At 38.8% G+C, this 14,226-nt stretch overlaps 1 protein-coding gene across 2 annotated transcripts; it reads left to right on the top strand.

Moving 5' to 3' along the window:
- Positions 1-712: 712 nt before the first annotated feature.
- LOC116044141 (cationic amino acid transporter 2-like) lies at positions 713-13,826 on the top strand. 2 transcript variants are annotated; one of them, XM_031291179.2, is made up of 12 exons: positions 713-858; positions 2,194-2,579; positions 3,802-3,957; positions 4,059-4,224; positions 5,311-5,447; positions 9,269-9,491; positions 10,016-10,152; positions 10,885-10,987; positions 11,163-11,287; positions 12,447-12,613; positions 13,142-13,250; positions 13,412-13,826. In XM_031291179.2, the coding sequence occupies exons 1-12, from the start codon at positions 848-850 to the stop codon at positions 13,522-13,524; spliced, it is 1,833 nt and encodes a 610-aa protein (XP_031147039.1). In that variant the 5' UTR covers positions 713-847; the 3' UTR covers positions 13,525-13,826. The 2 variants fall into 2 exon arrangements, with proteins under 2 accessions (XP_031147039.1, XP_031147040.1); XM_031291180.2 differs by lacking the exons at positions 13,142-13,250; positions 13,412-13,826 and having other exon boundaries at positions 12,430-12,551.
- The last annotated feature ends 400 nt before the right edge of the window (positions 13,827-14,226 follow it).

Raw genomic sequence — 14,226 nt, forward strand, 5'->3', positions numbered from 1 at the left:
TGCTTATATTTATATGCTTATTTTGTCTTCTCATTACTATGTTTTGCGTCTATTGCCTCTTGTTTTTATTTACCCAGTTATGTCTAGCTAATGTTTCAATTAGCTAGACAATTAGCATGTTTGGCCCCACTGTTTAGGTGTCTGTTAGGACCACTTTTGCCTTGCTTGATACAAAGCTAATTAAGACTATCAGCTCCACACAACTCTCTCTGTATCTCTCAGTATGACTATGTTCAGAAGATTGTGTCATCCGGCGACTTTCACGCGCAAGAAATTGAGCAAAGATAATTACCTCTTATGAAGAGTCCATGTTTTTTTAATCCTCCGTGTCCTCTAGGCTACTAGCAACTGTGTGGAGGGGGGCTGGGGGGGGGTACGCTATCACGGAAGGCTTGTATCATGTAGATACACCGACAGTTTTGTTGTCATTACTCAGAATTCCTCATGGGGGAGACAGAAACTATGCACTATAGCTTTAAACTACAAAATTCATTCAGTATTGCAGAACTGCATAATATTTCTGTCCCACCGAAATATTTTCCCTTTTTAGTTATTTATTCAGTCATTGAGTTAGTCTCTTCAATGCAAAACATATAAATGGGGAACTAAATGCTCATGCACTGCATGTGAAACTGTGCACAGCACACTGAAAGGAGCAAATTATGGCAGTGGAGCTGAGTGCACTGATTGCCTTGATTGATTTCAGGTGTAGGCCTACACCAGGCAGCAGCAGGGCTGGTGGCAGTCTGCTAGCTGGAGGGAGACAGGAGTTTGTACACCCGCAGCAGCAGTGGACACAAGCTGACTTTCCCGTTGTTGGTGGCATTGTGAACACACTGGCTTGAAAATGGCTAGCAGGTAATCTTACTTCAGGTCACATCACATTCAACTTTTTTAGAGCTAGGGTCGACATTATGCTGTGGCTTTTTGGACTATGAATTTCTTGGGGTTTTCATACTAGGTCATTTTGTATTCAGGTTTACCCAGCAAGTAGTATGAATCAATGGAAGTACATTTCCAGTATAATTGCTGCCTTCCACTCTCTGTGTGTTGTCGTTCTCTAACTCCCTTCACTTTTGAGAAACAACATCAAACTTTGAGCTAGACGCTGAAAATGGCAAGTTTTGAAGAAAATTTGGATTGTGTAACACGGCAGGCCTGCTTTGTTCTTTCATGGTCTTTCAATGATTGTAAAGATTTACAAAGAATGTTAACGGCATTTACTATCTAACTGTGACGTTTTGTTGCCCACTTTATGATCAGGCTTTTAGGCCACAACAAATAGGAGACACACCATGATAAAGTTTAACATAAATGTACTCTTATTAAATCAAATCAAATTAGACCAAATGAAAGCATTATTAAGGTGTGGAGTGTGGTTGTCAGCATAGTCAGTGGTGTATGTGTGCATGAGTGATGGTATGTGTGTGCGTGAGTGTAAAGTGCAAGCAACCCATTAAGATAAACCAAAGGGTAACCAGGGAGAGCAGGAATAGCCGCAACCAGCCACAGCCAAAGTACTAACGGCTTAAATGCGTTACGTATTGTATTGTGTTACAGTTAACTTAATTTAATATTGTATGTGGTGTTTTCTTTTGCGGGGTGCAAATGTTCCACCAAAACAAGTTCTTTTCTGTGACCGGTTTCCAGAGCCACCAGGCTTGTTTGAGATGAACTGCGCCTCGCCTGTAAAGGGGACGAGAGCAGGCAGCAGCAGCAGCCGTGGGCGGTGACAAAAAGCCTCAGTCAGGTCGTACAGTTTACAGCCGTTTCCAGCAGCTTTCAGTCTGAACAGGAAGTCACAGGAAGACTGTAGATGATCCGTAATCTGAACGGATTTAGTCTGTCTGACTTCCAAAAGTAACCAACGTAAACTTGTACAGAATAAGCCTTTACATCAAACAAACAGCAATTAAAATCCCTCCAATTTTAAAACACAATCAGCTGAGAGCCAGGCGTTTCCCCATCATGCCCTGGGTCTTACAGTCGGTGTAGCCAGACCTTACTCCAGAGCGCTGTGGAGATAGCTCTGGAAATGTGAGACTACCCAAGTGGCCCGTCTTTTAACATAGGCCGAGTAATGCCTTGTGTTATTTACCAAACAATATTGCCTCAATGCCAGTTCTACATATGTGATTATTTCATTATCTTTTTATTGTTTCTTAATGTTAATGCATTCTGATTCTGTGGCAGAGCTGCTGATTTCAGAGTCATTGGAGCCAAAGTGTTCCAGTTCATGCAGAGCCTGACTCGTAAGAAACCTCTGGAGCCAGAAGGTGAGGAGTCCAACTTCTGCCGATGCCTGACCACCTTGGACCTGGTGGGTCTGGGTGTTGGCAGCACACTTGGAGCTGGTGTCTACGTGCTATCAGGAGAGGTGTCCAGGGAAGTGGCCGGGCCTAGCATAATCCTCTCCTTCCTGGTTGCAGCATTGGCTTCGGTCTTTGCTGGGTTGTGTTATGCTGAGTTTGGAGCCCGGGTGCCCAAGACAGGCTCAGCTTACCTTTACAGCTATGTGGCTGTAGGAGAGGTGTGGGCATTTGTGACAGGCTGGAACCTGCTGCTGTCCTACGTCATTGGTAAGTAAAACACACAATAATGAAGTTGTTCAGACCAATATGTTGTGGCTTTAGTCTATTGTTAAAATAATTTTAAAAAAATGTCCAGATTTCCCCCTTTTATTTTAGCAATAGCCCAGACATTAACTGTGCATTTTCCGTATGGATATGACAAAGTAATTATCCATTCATTGCAAATACCGTACCCAGTGGTGGTAAAATTATTCAGATTATTTCCTTAAAGGGGCTGTACTCGAAATACGGATACACAGTGGACTGGGATTGCCCGCGTACGGCTGAACTACCTACGTTTTTTCACAGCCACATTAACATGCACGCATGGCAGGACCGGCAATCAAAACAAATTGTGAAGCTCAGATTGCAACATGCACAGAGGGAGTGAAGGGTGTGCCTTCATTTTCTGCTCAGGACACCATTACTCCACTTTATCTTTACATTTGCTGCTATATTAATGTTTTCAATATCCTTTAAGCCTACAGCCCCTTATGTAAAAGTACTAATACCACACTGTTAAAATACTCCACTGCAAGTAAAAGTCGTGCATTCAAAACCTTACCTTACTTAAAGATATACTAAGCTTTTTCAAAAAAAAAAAATGTATAGACTCAGACAAACACAATTTCTCTCAATCAACACTCATGACCCACTAGAAGTGTGTGGTGGTGTCTGTATAGACCACTGACAACATTATCCGAGAAAGGCAAAGAGAAATTTAGTCCTTTTATATCTAGCAACAACAGCTAACTAGCCAGTTAGCATGTCCGCTAAAACAGTGTCTGGAGTGACTACATTTAAAATATCTTTTTCCAAAGTCTGATGCTTATGCCGGGTCTTCAGACCTGTGAGTTTGTCCACCAGGTAAGGTGACATTCCAGCGGAGCCACTGCAAAACACGTCCTACATCTTTTCTGCTCAGCAGGGCACCCAAAAATACATCCAAATTGAATGGATATGTTTTGATATTGTAAGTGCACACTATTTTAATTTTCAAACAACCAACTCTGTAATCCATATACATCCCATATACAGTAACATGAACCTGGCATTAGACAAATTTAGTCTTGAAGAACTGTGTTGGAAGGCTTTTATTGTTACATTTTATAACTCAATTTTTTGAGGGGACAATGGTTTGAGAGCTCTGATAAAGCAAAGCCAATAAGTAGTAAAGAAAAAAAAAAAAGCCAAATCAAAATGTCTAAATCTGTTTTTTTGTTCTTCTCAGGGACATCTAGTGTAGCGGTAGCCTGGACTGGGACTTTTGATGACCTTATAGACAACATTATTGCTAAAAATCTGGAAAAACATACACCAATGGACTCACCTGGCTTGGCTCCATACCCAGACTTCTTTGCTGCTGGGCTCATTATGCTGCTCGCTGGTAATATCTGTAATTTTATGTGAAAGTTAAGAATATAAGATGCAGAATATTCCGCAAGCTGAAATTCTTAAAATTGTACACTTTCTTTTTTTAAATGTCAGGGATTCTTGCACATGGTGTGAAGGAGTCAGCAGTCGTGAACACAGTTTTTACTGCAGTGAATATAGCTGTATTGGTTTTTATCATCATCGCTGGCTTTATAAAAGGAGACATCAACAACTGGTACATCAGTCAGGAGACTATCCTGAATGCAACTCTACACATGGAGTAAGATTTCTCCTTTTACACTTATTTGGGATTCAAATTATCATTCTCTTATGTACTTAAATGTTCAGCTCATCTAAATAACATAAAAATATGTTCTCATCTACATCTAGTTAAGGTCTTCTAGGCTCTACTAAGTTCCTAGAAACCTGAGTTGTGAGTCAGATAAAGTCAATTTTATATTCGGTCTAGTTGGGATTGACTATTGCTGCAGGTCTTAGGGCTGGGCGGTAAGACCAAGAAGTTGTATCACGGTATTTTTTAAGATTCTGGCGGTTTCATGGTATATCACAATATTTCTTTTGCATGACTGATCCTCTATATAGGTTTATAATTGCTTATTCCGCTGTCAGGAATACAGAGTACAAAAACATTTTAATGTTGTCATGTTTACTGACAGCTTTGATTACTATTGGATTAAATATATATTTTAATATCATCATCTCTGTGTTCAAAATCTGTAAACGTACATACAGGAAAAAAAATGTATGTAACAGACATAAGTGTCATATCTGACCACTTTCATACCGGCTGTTTCTTCGGTTGAGAAAGTTCCTTTGACAACTGCAGAGTGCTATGAATTATTCCAAATAATTGATTCTGGAAAGACGAGTTGCCATTGAGTTTTTCAAGTGTAATTTTTCAATGCTTTGAGAGGCACATTTTTCGGCGGTGTCAAAACTACAGCAAATGAGATGCAGAGTTATCTGCATGACTAGATACCATTAGGTCAAAGCCTAAAAATGTCCTGATGTGACCTATTACTGTATGTTCTGAGTACTTTTTACAAGGGCTACAACTAACTTTTCTTTATCGATTATTTTCTTAAATAATCGATTTGGTCTATAAAATAAATAAAATGCTAATCAGTGTTTCCCAAAAGCCCAAGATGACGTCCTCCAATATTTTGTTTTGTCCACACCTCAATGAGATTGTTTACTGTCACAGAGGAGTGAAGAAACTTAACCATATTTACATTTAAGGAGCTGGAATGTGTATTTATTTTTATTTTTTTACTGCTGGGGAACATATGACAATGTACACTCTGAATGAAAGTGATTTAATAAGGTATTTTCTTTCTTTGTACAGGAACTTTACATCATCAGATAATGAAACTGTTGACTTTGGTGTTGGTGGCTTCTTCCCCTTTGGCTTTGATGGCACATTAGCAGGAGCAGCAACCTGTTTCTACGCTTTTGTTGGATTTGACTGCATTGCCACAACAGGTACTACCACTGTACTACGAATACACATTTTGTTGAATTGATTTCCACAGTAGAATGTCGCCTTGGGATGAATGTGCACTTTTTTTTTTTTTTTTTTTTTTTTTAACCGCATTGGAGTTTTGAATACACAGGGTATTAAACCATTGTTTGTAACAGTCTTGTATAAAGTACTTGAAAGAGTGAAAGTACAAGTATCTTACCAGAAAATTACTTTGGTAAAAGTTAGTCACCTTTTAGAATATTACTTGAGTAAAAGTCTTAAAGTATCGGATATTTACTGTACTTAAGTATCAAAAGTAATTTTATGATATTAAATGTACTTAACTATTATAAGTAAAAGTAGAAGTTAAAAAAAAAAACTTTGATTATGAACTTTATTGTGGCTTCCTTTTATAGTGAAGCATAATACTTTCCACACCTTCTTAAACATCAAGTCTGACATCACCAAAGAAGAATTTTATTTTTTTTGTGTGAAAGAATCTTTCACTCCAACGTACGAAAACATTTCTTGCAAGTAACGAGTAATTAAGATGCTTAGGGGAAATGTAGTGGCGTAAAAGTAAACATTTTATTTAGGATATGTAATTGGGTAAAAGTAAAAGTTTCCAGAAATATGAATAACAAAGTAAAGTACAGATACATGAAAATTCTACTTAAAGGTCCAATGTGTAAGAATTTCTCCCATCTAGTGTTGAGATCATATATCGCAATCAACTCTCTCTCACCACGCGGTTCAAAGTACGTATTACAGCTACGGTAGCCTTCACGCTTCAAAAAGCCGGTCTCTTGTGGTCCGTGTACTTTTTCGTTCATTCGATTTTTCATTTCATAAACAGTATTAAAAAACAAAACTAATGCTTATTTGATTTTTGTTTTAAAATACAAAATTTGAAATTGAAATACAAGGCATTTTTTTCATTTTCATGGTCAAAAGGGGATGGGAGAAATTAAAAATATGCTGTGATTTTCATTTTCTATTTCATATAAGAAAAATAAAATCACTCAAATAGAAATGAAAAAAGCCTGTTATTTTCATATTCAGAGACCGGATGTTGTCATTTCCAAGGCAACAGCGCCAGTGTAGCATACCAGTGTTGCTTTCAGCCCAGGCTAAAATTACTCTGGAAACATACTCTGGATAATGCTTGGGGGGGAATTTTATTTCATAATGTCACATTTATTTATTACCCTCTCTCCCTGCCTTCCGCTGACTCTCTGTCTCTACCCGCCGCAGACAACTTCGCCCCAAGAGAGTCGAACCAGCTGAGGAAATACAATTTCAGTTCAGATCATGGGGAACAGACCTCCGGTGCTGGGTCTAATATTCTAATATTAGCTGCTGCAGCTAGCTAGCAGCTAGCCTCCGGCCCTGTGACCTCGGTCCCTGCGGTTCGCTGCCCGGTGCTGACTGACTCTGGTCCGTCTGCAGAGCTGGCGTTACCCGCTCTAGCTGAGCTGGGAATCTGCCGCGCTCGTGTTTTAGTCATATTTTCTTTTGTTTGCAGATAGTGATATGCTATGATGCACTGATGTCAGGCAGGCTCTCACAGAATTGCTTTTAGTCAAATTCTGTGAGATAACAAAACTTCCTTTGAATAGAACGTGCATATAAATAGACGGAATAAATAAAAGTCCCCTGAAATAAATAAAAGTAAAACATGTATTTAGGCTATTGAACTATAATGACTAATGCGTATGTTCATATGTATTGCCTCATTTATGTATTTCATGATCTATTTCATAGCCATATTTATGTATTTATGTAAAGGGGGGCAAAAAATGGATGATCGGTCGCTTAGGAAGTTATAGGCTACAGTTTCCCTCAACTGCAGCCGGGACATTCTAAAACGCTTAACGTGAAAAAGCTTAACATGGTTTAATCTACCTAAACAATGATCAATCAGATATCAGTCAGATAACGTCCATAATAATGGGACTTTGGATTAGATTTTTTGACAGTTTTCAGTGGTTATGAGGAGCAATATGAGATAGAAATTTGGTGATCATTGTTTAGGTACATTAAACCACGTTAAGCTTCTTCCTCGCCATAGGCGCCAATGAAGAAGAAAACGTTAACGTGAGAGAACTTCTATAATCGTTGAATTTCGGTTTAGTTTTTTTGACAGGCTAAGTGTTCATGACAAGATATGGCCATGAGAAATATGGTGATGGTTAAGTGTTTTTTTTTTTTCTTCATGTTAAGCGTTTTAGAATGTCCCCTGCAGCCTGAGTTAAAGCAAATATGGTAGTGTATGTTTTGGTCATTCGATTTTCATTTCATGAAATACATAAATGAGGCAATACATATAAACATATGCATTAGGGTTTCCAAAGTAATTTTAGCCTGGGCTGAAAGCACCACCAATGGTAGGCTACACTGGTGCTGTTGCCGTGGAAATGACAATATCCGGTCTCTGAATATGAAAAAACAAGCCTTTTTTCGTTTCCATTTTCGAGTGATTTTATTTTTTGTTATATGAAATAGAAAATGAAAATCAAAGTATATTTTAAATTTCTCCCATCCCATTTTGACCATGAAAAGGATAAAATGCCTTGTCTTTCAATTTCAAATTTTGTATTTTAAAACGAAAATCAAATAACTTTTTGTTTTTTAATACCTGTTTATGAAATGCAAATCGAATGAACGAAAAAGTACACGGACCTCTTGCTCTTTTCAATATCCTTTTTCTGGGCGAAGAAGAAGACTCCTCTTCCTGAAATTTGGATTTTGAATACGTGTGGTCCTCCATGTTTCCTTCTTCAAAGTTGCTGGGGCCGGGAAGCTACCCATTAGCAGCATTAGCATCACCTGTGAGTTTATCATTTGACAGCGAAAACGCGAAAGGTGGCGAAGTATGTCCTGTATGTCCCTTGCCGGCTAACGTATTTCAAGATGGAGCATGAATATGGAGTGTCTACCCCAGTTCATGCAAATGTAAATTTCAAGCCAATAGGAATACTTGGGAGAAGTTTGTGAACGGGCAACACAGATTTTGATAATGAACAACTAAACTCATTACACACTGGACCTTTAAGTACAGTAACTAAGTATTTGTACACAACATTACAACACTGGTTTTTAACAAAGCTTTTTAACCCTTCCAGAGTGGACCTCTAGCTGGCGGCCACGGGAGATCATTACATGGATATTTACATGATCCTGTTTTTAAATCGATCTTAAAAAAAAAAAAAAAAAAAAATAACATTCATTCTTTTTGCAGCAGAAAGCTAAGGCATCTGTCTTGTCATTGTACGCTCGTGATGGTACGCTCTTGATGGCCCTATCATGTTACACAACGTCCGGTGCAAAGCCAAGTGACACCATTCTATTGCAGATGAAACCAGATTTTTTTTTTGCAGATCAAAACTCTGTTACACTCTGCTCATAAAAATTAGCATATCTCAAAAACTAAAAATGTTACATAGTTCAAATAACTTATGGAGTGTTAAGAAATATTTTGTTCATGTTTCTACATATAGAAATATTTTGGTTCAATGTCTTGTGTGTTAATTTAGTAAGTTTTGATGAAAATGAGTTGGAATGTTTTGACACAATTTCAATACTTTATTTTTTTATTTTATTAAATATGGTTTATTGCATATAAACCATATCTATACATACAACCTTTTTAACTTGTACTGATTCTAGGGATATGAAGCATTTGAAGATACTCCAAGAAATGATATCACAATAAGCAAAAATACCAATAGCACTGGTGGAGAGTTTAAAGGGTTAAATATATTACCAAATATTTTATATCAGCAGTAGTATTGCCCCAGACAGGTTGCAAGAATTACGCTAATGGACCTGCCTTTTTCAGGGGAGGAGGTGCAGAACCCAAAGAAAGCTATACCTATTGGGATCGTGGTGTCCCTGCTCATCTGCTTCCTGGCCTACTTTGGCGTGTCAGCCGCTCTGACTCTTATGATGCCCTACTATCTGCTTGACAGCTACAGCCCTCTACCTGTGGCCTTTGAATATGTTGGTTGGGAGCCGGCAAAGTACGTTGTGGCCGTGGGATCACTCTCTGCACTCTCAACGAGGTACTGGTCTTTAGTTCTTTTTACATGAGGCTTTCAGGAGAGGGAGGAGATTACCATTGCTGAAAATGGTTGAGTTTTAATGTCTCCAGTTGCCTTTTTTGTTCTCTTACAAACAGCCACCAAAAATGACCTAGCCATTGTTGAGATGAAGAATTACTACTTGCATGTGAAAATGTGAAAAAAAATTACTTGAGTAAAACCCCACTTACTATTGTTTACATGCTTAAAAGTCAGATAAATACATTTAAGTGGTTTGAGTTTGGTACAGCTAGCTGTGTTACATGTCTTTTCAGTTTGGCAGTCTCTAAAGGCAATAAGAATTAATTACTTGAAATGTAAGTATGCCATTAAATGGTCACATATACCAGCCCCGCATGACTCCTAAACTGATATTTATGTAAAATCTGTTGATTGCTTGACGGATATGAAGTGCATACATCATATGGACTTGAATGTCTAACCTGATTTGTGTTGCAAGCTTTCCCTTCACTCTAATGAAGTGGTGGTGTTGTTTTTAACCACAGTCTCCTGGGCGTGATGTTTCCAATGCCACGAGTGCTCTTTGCCATGGCGAGAGACGGCCTGATCTTCAAGCCCCTTTGTTACATGAGCTCCAAGCAAAGCCCTGTCATTGCCACACTGTCTTCAGGAGCTGTAGCCGGTAATCCAGTTGCAATTATAACTGGGACTATATGCAATAGGGTTACAGATAGGGATTTGGATAACTCTCTGGCTTGCAATTATGTGTATAAAAGTTTAAGCCCAGTGCTCATTGAAAGTTTGTTCATATTGGACCATTCTGCACCTCATGGTTCCTCCAAAGCCAATGCTGGAAGTAGTGTGCCCTTAATGTGACGAGGGACAAAAGGATTGTGGAAGTCAGGCAGGTGGATGGGCATGCAGCACATCTGACTTTCCGGCATTCTCATCTCACCACTGAACTGAAATGTGTAATGGCAATCTTCCCCTAATGTGTTTTTAGTAATTAAGTGACTCTATTTTATATATTAACTTTCAAGAGCAAAATGGTACAAAGTGCTTCACAAAAGAAATAAGGCAACCAATATAAAAACAGATTTACGAAGAATAAAACAATATAAAATGGAAATAAATTTAAATGAGTGAAATAGGAAATCTTTAGTGATGAAAATATTTGACGTAAAATGTTGGAATTGAACATTCTGGTGTTTTGCAAAACCTTTTTGTCTGACAACATGGTTGAAGATTAGGGGTAGATATTTGTGAAGGTGAATATTGTAACTTAACGCAATTCTCAGTTATTAAAATAACTATTATAAAGCTTTTACTAAGGCCACTCATGTCATCTTAACTCAGCATCCCCACAGACTCTTGTTTGGCCAGTAACATATACTGTATTTGGATCTCTTTGCAGCTGTCATGGTCCTGTTGTTTGACTTAAAGACACTGGTTGACATGAGTTCAATTGGGACCATCTTTGCGTACACTCTTGTCGCAGTGTGTATTCTTGTATTAAGGTATGTACACTTTGAGAAACTAGATTTACACAATCTGTTCAGTAAAAAGACTAAATTTTAACATTTAAGAGAATTGTCGACGGAAAAGGAATGACTTATTTTACCAACTTTGTTGATGTAAAACCTCTACCTTTTGCTTGTATAAGCGTGTTGCGTAAGTTTTTCTCTCTCGCAGGTACAAGGAAGACCCTGGTCTTATCCGTAGACAGGAACCATTTACTGTAATGGGGCTGTTAAAGCCTCCGGCACGACCCACCCACCGCACCTCAAAAAATGTCAACATAGTCATCATTATTATTTGTAAGTAAGCCCTCATTGTATTATTATTTAGTAGTAGTGATGGCCAAATAAAGCCTCATGAAGCTTTGTGAACCATTTTGTTTTCTGATCCCACTAGATGACGCTTTTCATTTAAAGAAAAAAGGCTCAAGGAATGGCAATTCAGTGTGCTTTCAATTTTATTTATAGTATCAAATCACAACAAGAGTTATATCAAGACACTTTACAGATGGAGACGTCTAGACCAACACTCTATAATTTACAAAAACCCAACAATTCCAATAAATCCCCCAAGAGCAAGCATTTAGTGCAACAGTGGCGAGGAAAAACTCCCTTTTAGGCAGAAACCTCGAGTGGTGAGGAAAACTTCCTTTTAGGGAGAAACCTCAGACAGACCCAGGCTCTTGGTGGGCAGTGTATGACGGTGCCGGTTGGGGGTGTGATGAACAGTGGCAATAATAGTCACAATAAAGATAATGGAACTATGACTAGAAATAGAAGTTGTAGTAGTTCATGGCGTAGCAGGGCGTAGCAGGATGTTGCAGGGCATAGCAGTGCACTGGAGGGTGTACCAGGGCATAGCAGGGCTTAGAGTGTCAAGTAGGACCAAGGTGCCACCCTAATCCAAGGAAAACTGCGGGGGCGAGAAAACCTAAGGACTCCGGGGAATAAGCTCCCCAGAGCTAAGATAGTAACAAGCATTTCTGGGACATGAATGCACACAGATGGAAAGAGAGAGGAGCTCAGTGTGTCAAAGGAAGTCCCCTGGTAGTCTTAAACTATAACAGCATAACTAAGATCTGGTCCAAGGCAAACCTGAGCCAGCTCTATAAGGGTTGGTGGATGAATCTGAAGACTATGAAGAGAAGCAAGAGAAGGGGTTCTGTCTGAAGTTTTACACCCTCTCCTTTCAACCCTCTGTTCAACAGAGACAGCATCTATTGGGTTAAATAAATACAGAAAATCACAAAGCTTCACAAGGCTTCATTTAGCCATACTACTTAACAGACATGTACTATTGTATGATGGAGTTTTCTGTACTTACATGTCATTTACAGTGCCACTTTCCAGAGTTAGTGAAACAGCAATCTACAAAAAAAAAAAAAAAAATGCTGGATGAAAGGATGCTGAACAAAATTTCACGTTAAAGTTTTTCCTGACAGCTCTGATTCCTCTCTAGTGTTCCTGGTGATCATTTTAAGCGTGCTGCTGTTCGAGGCTGTGCATTTCCTCCAAATTCGAGAGTTGTGGTGTGTGCTGCTCATCTTTGTCCTCGTGCTGACACTGGTCCTTGCTGTCGTTATCATCTGGAGACAGCCACAGAGCACAATTAAAGCTGCTTTCATGGTAAACTGGAGGGGTGATGGTGTTGGGCACTATTTCATGCATCCTGAGGATTTGCACCTTTTTACAGTTCCAATGGGGATATCTTGTTAGGTGGGTCAGTTAGCGGGCCTTACTGAGGGGCTGTTGCAGGGCACAGAAAGTGTATGGCAAAGACTTGATGTGCCCATTGAAGGGAGGCCATCCCAGGTTAAACCCACACTGAATAACAGCTGTTTGAATAACATTTTTTCGTTTGCAAGAACCCTTTTTCAAACTTTTTTGGACCGAGATATTCAGAGTTTTGCTTGGTAATTATATATAGAAAATGATATCGATGTTAATAAAAGAGCAGGCGGATTATGTTTTCCACCGGTTTCCAGTTTTTATGCTACCCTGCTGCAGGCTATAGCTGCATATTAAGTTTAGCGTACAGATATGAGCGTGGTATCAATCCCAAATCCTCATCTAACTCTCCCCAAGAAAGCAAAAAGTATAATTCTCAAAATGTCTATTGGCCCGAACCAGTCATGAGTTCATGTGTTTTTGTAGGTTCCCGGTCTCCCTGTAATTCCAGTTTTAAGTATCTTCATCAACACTTACCTGATGGTTCAGCTGGATGGAGAAATTTGGATTAGCTATGCTGTCTGGATGGCAGTAGGTAAGGACATGCTGGTTTCAAGTGCCCTAAATAACCAGCTTATTGTGGAATACCTTTTATTCTTTCTGGTTTGTGCATAATTTGTAGATGGTGGAGGGATCGAAATAAACCAAGCTGTCCTTTTTAAATCAACCCTAAAGCCTCACAACTCCTTTCCTTAGGCTTGATCATCTACTTTGCCTACGGGGTTCGTCATAGTGTCCAAAAACAAAGGCTCAGGGAGGCTCGCACCCAACAAGAAGTTGTTCATGTAAACGTTGTTGTTGCTGCTTGATGTGTATTGAATTGTATGTTGTGTTGCTGTCCACTTAACATGGAATAAGCTGGCCACAGAATATGGTTCAAGGAATTACCTTGAAATCCATTTTAGCATTTTATTCAGGTTTCAGCCAAAGTTGAATTGTGCTGTTCCTTTTGATGCTTGTTTTAATGCTAACAATTGCTTTGCTATAAAGTATTCTAACAGTATTATGTCTTATGTGTGTAGTCATATTATCCATTATGACTCATCAGTCGTTCAAGACTATGCAATCTTGTATATTGTTTTAATGTCTATCTAGAAAAATGACAATGTTTTTAAAATATTAATCCATATTGTGGAGGTCATTTAAATCAGTAAGAATTGTTAATGTTAATAAACTGCCGAAAAAAATAAATTTCACTTGAGTGGATAAGTTCTAGTGTCTTGTTTTTTTCCCCCATGCTTTTATATTAACTTAAGCAGCATTTTATGTTTTCCGCTTGGGGGCAGCAGAAAAAGCTGATGACACATCATTGACGATATATCAATGGCCTTATAAGTTAATGGCAGAACTAGTAGTTCACATCTCCAAATGATATGGCATAAGTTCAAAATTTAGGCAGTATAAGCAAGAGCTTCAGCCTGCACCTATTTCAGACTGCTGATATGATTGGTTAATGCATTGTTGTTGGTCGGCTCTATTGTTGCTGAAAGCCAGTCTGAAATGAACTTCAA

This window comes from Sander lucioperca, chromosome 15 (assembly GCF_008315115.2).
Source record: "Sander lucioperca isolate FBNREF2018 chromosome 15, SLUC_FBN_1.2, whole genome shotgun sequence".
NCBI lineage: Eukaryota > Metazoa > Chordata > Actinopteri > Perciformes > Percidae > Sander > Sander lucioperca.

Coding starts and splice junctions, on each gene's coding strand:
- LOC116044141 (XM_031291179.2), top strand. Junction 3,958..4,058: donor GCTCATTATGCTGCTCGCTG/GTAATATCTGTA, acceptor TTTAAATGTCAG/GGATTCTTGCACATGGTGTG. Junction 9,492..10,015: donor CTCTCTGCACTCTCAACGAG/GTACTGGTCTTT, acceptor TTTTAACCACAG/TCTCCTGGGCGTGATGTTTC.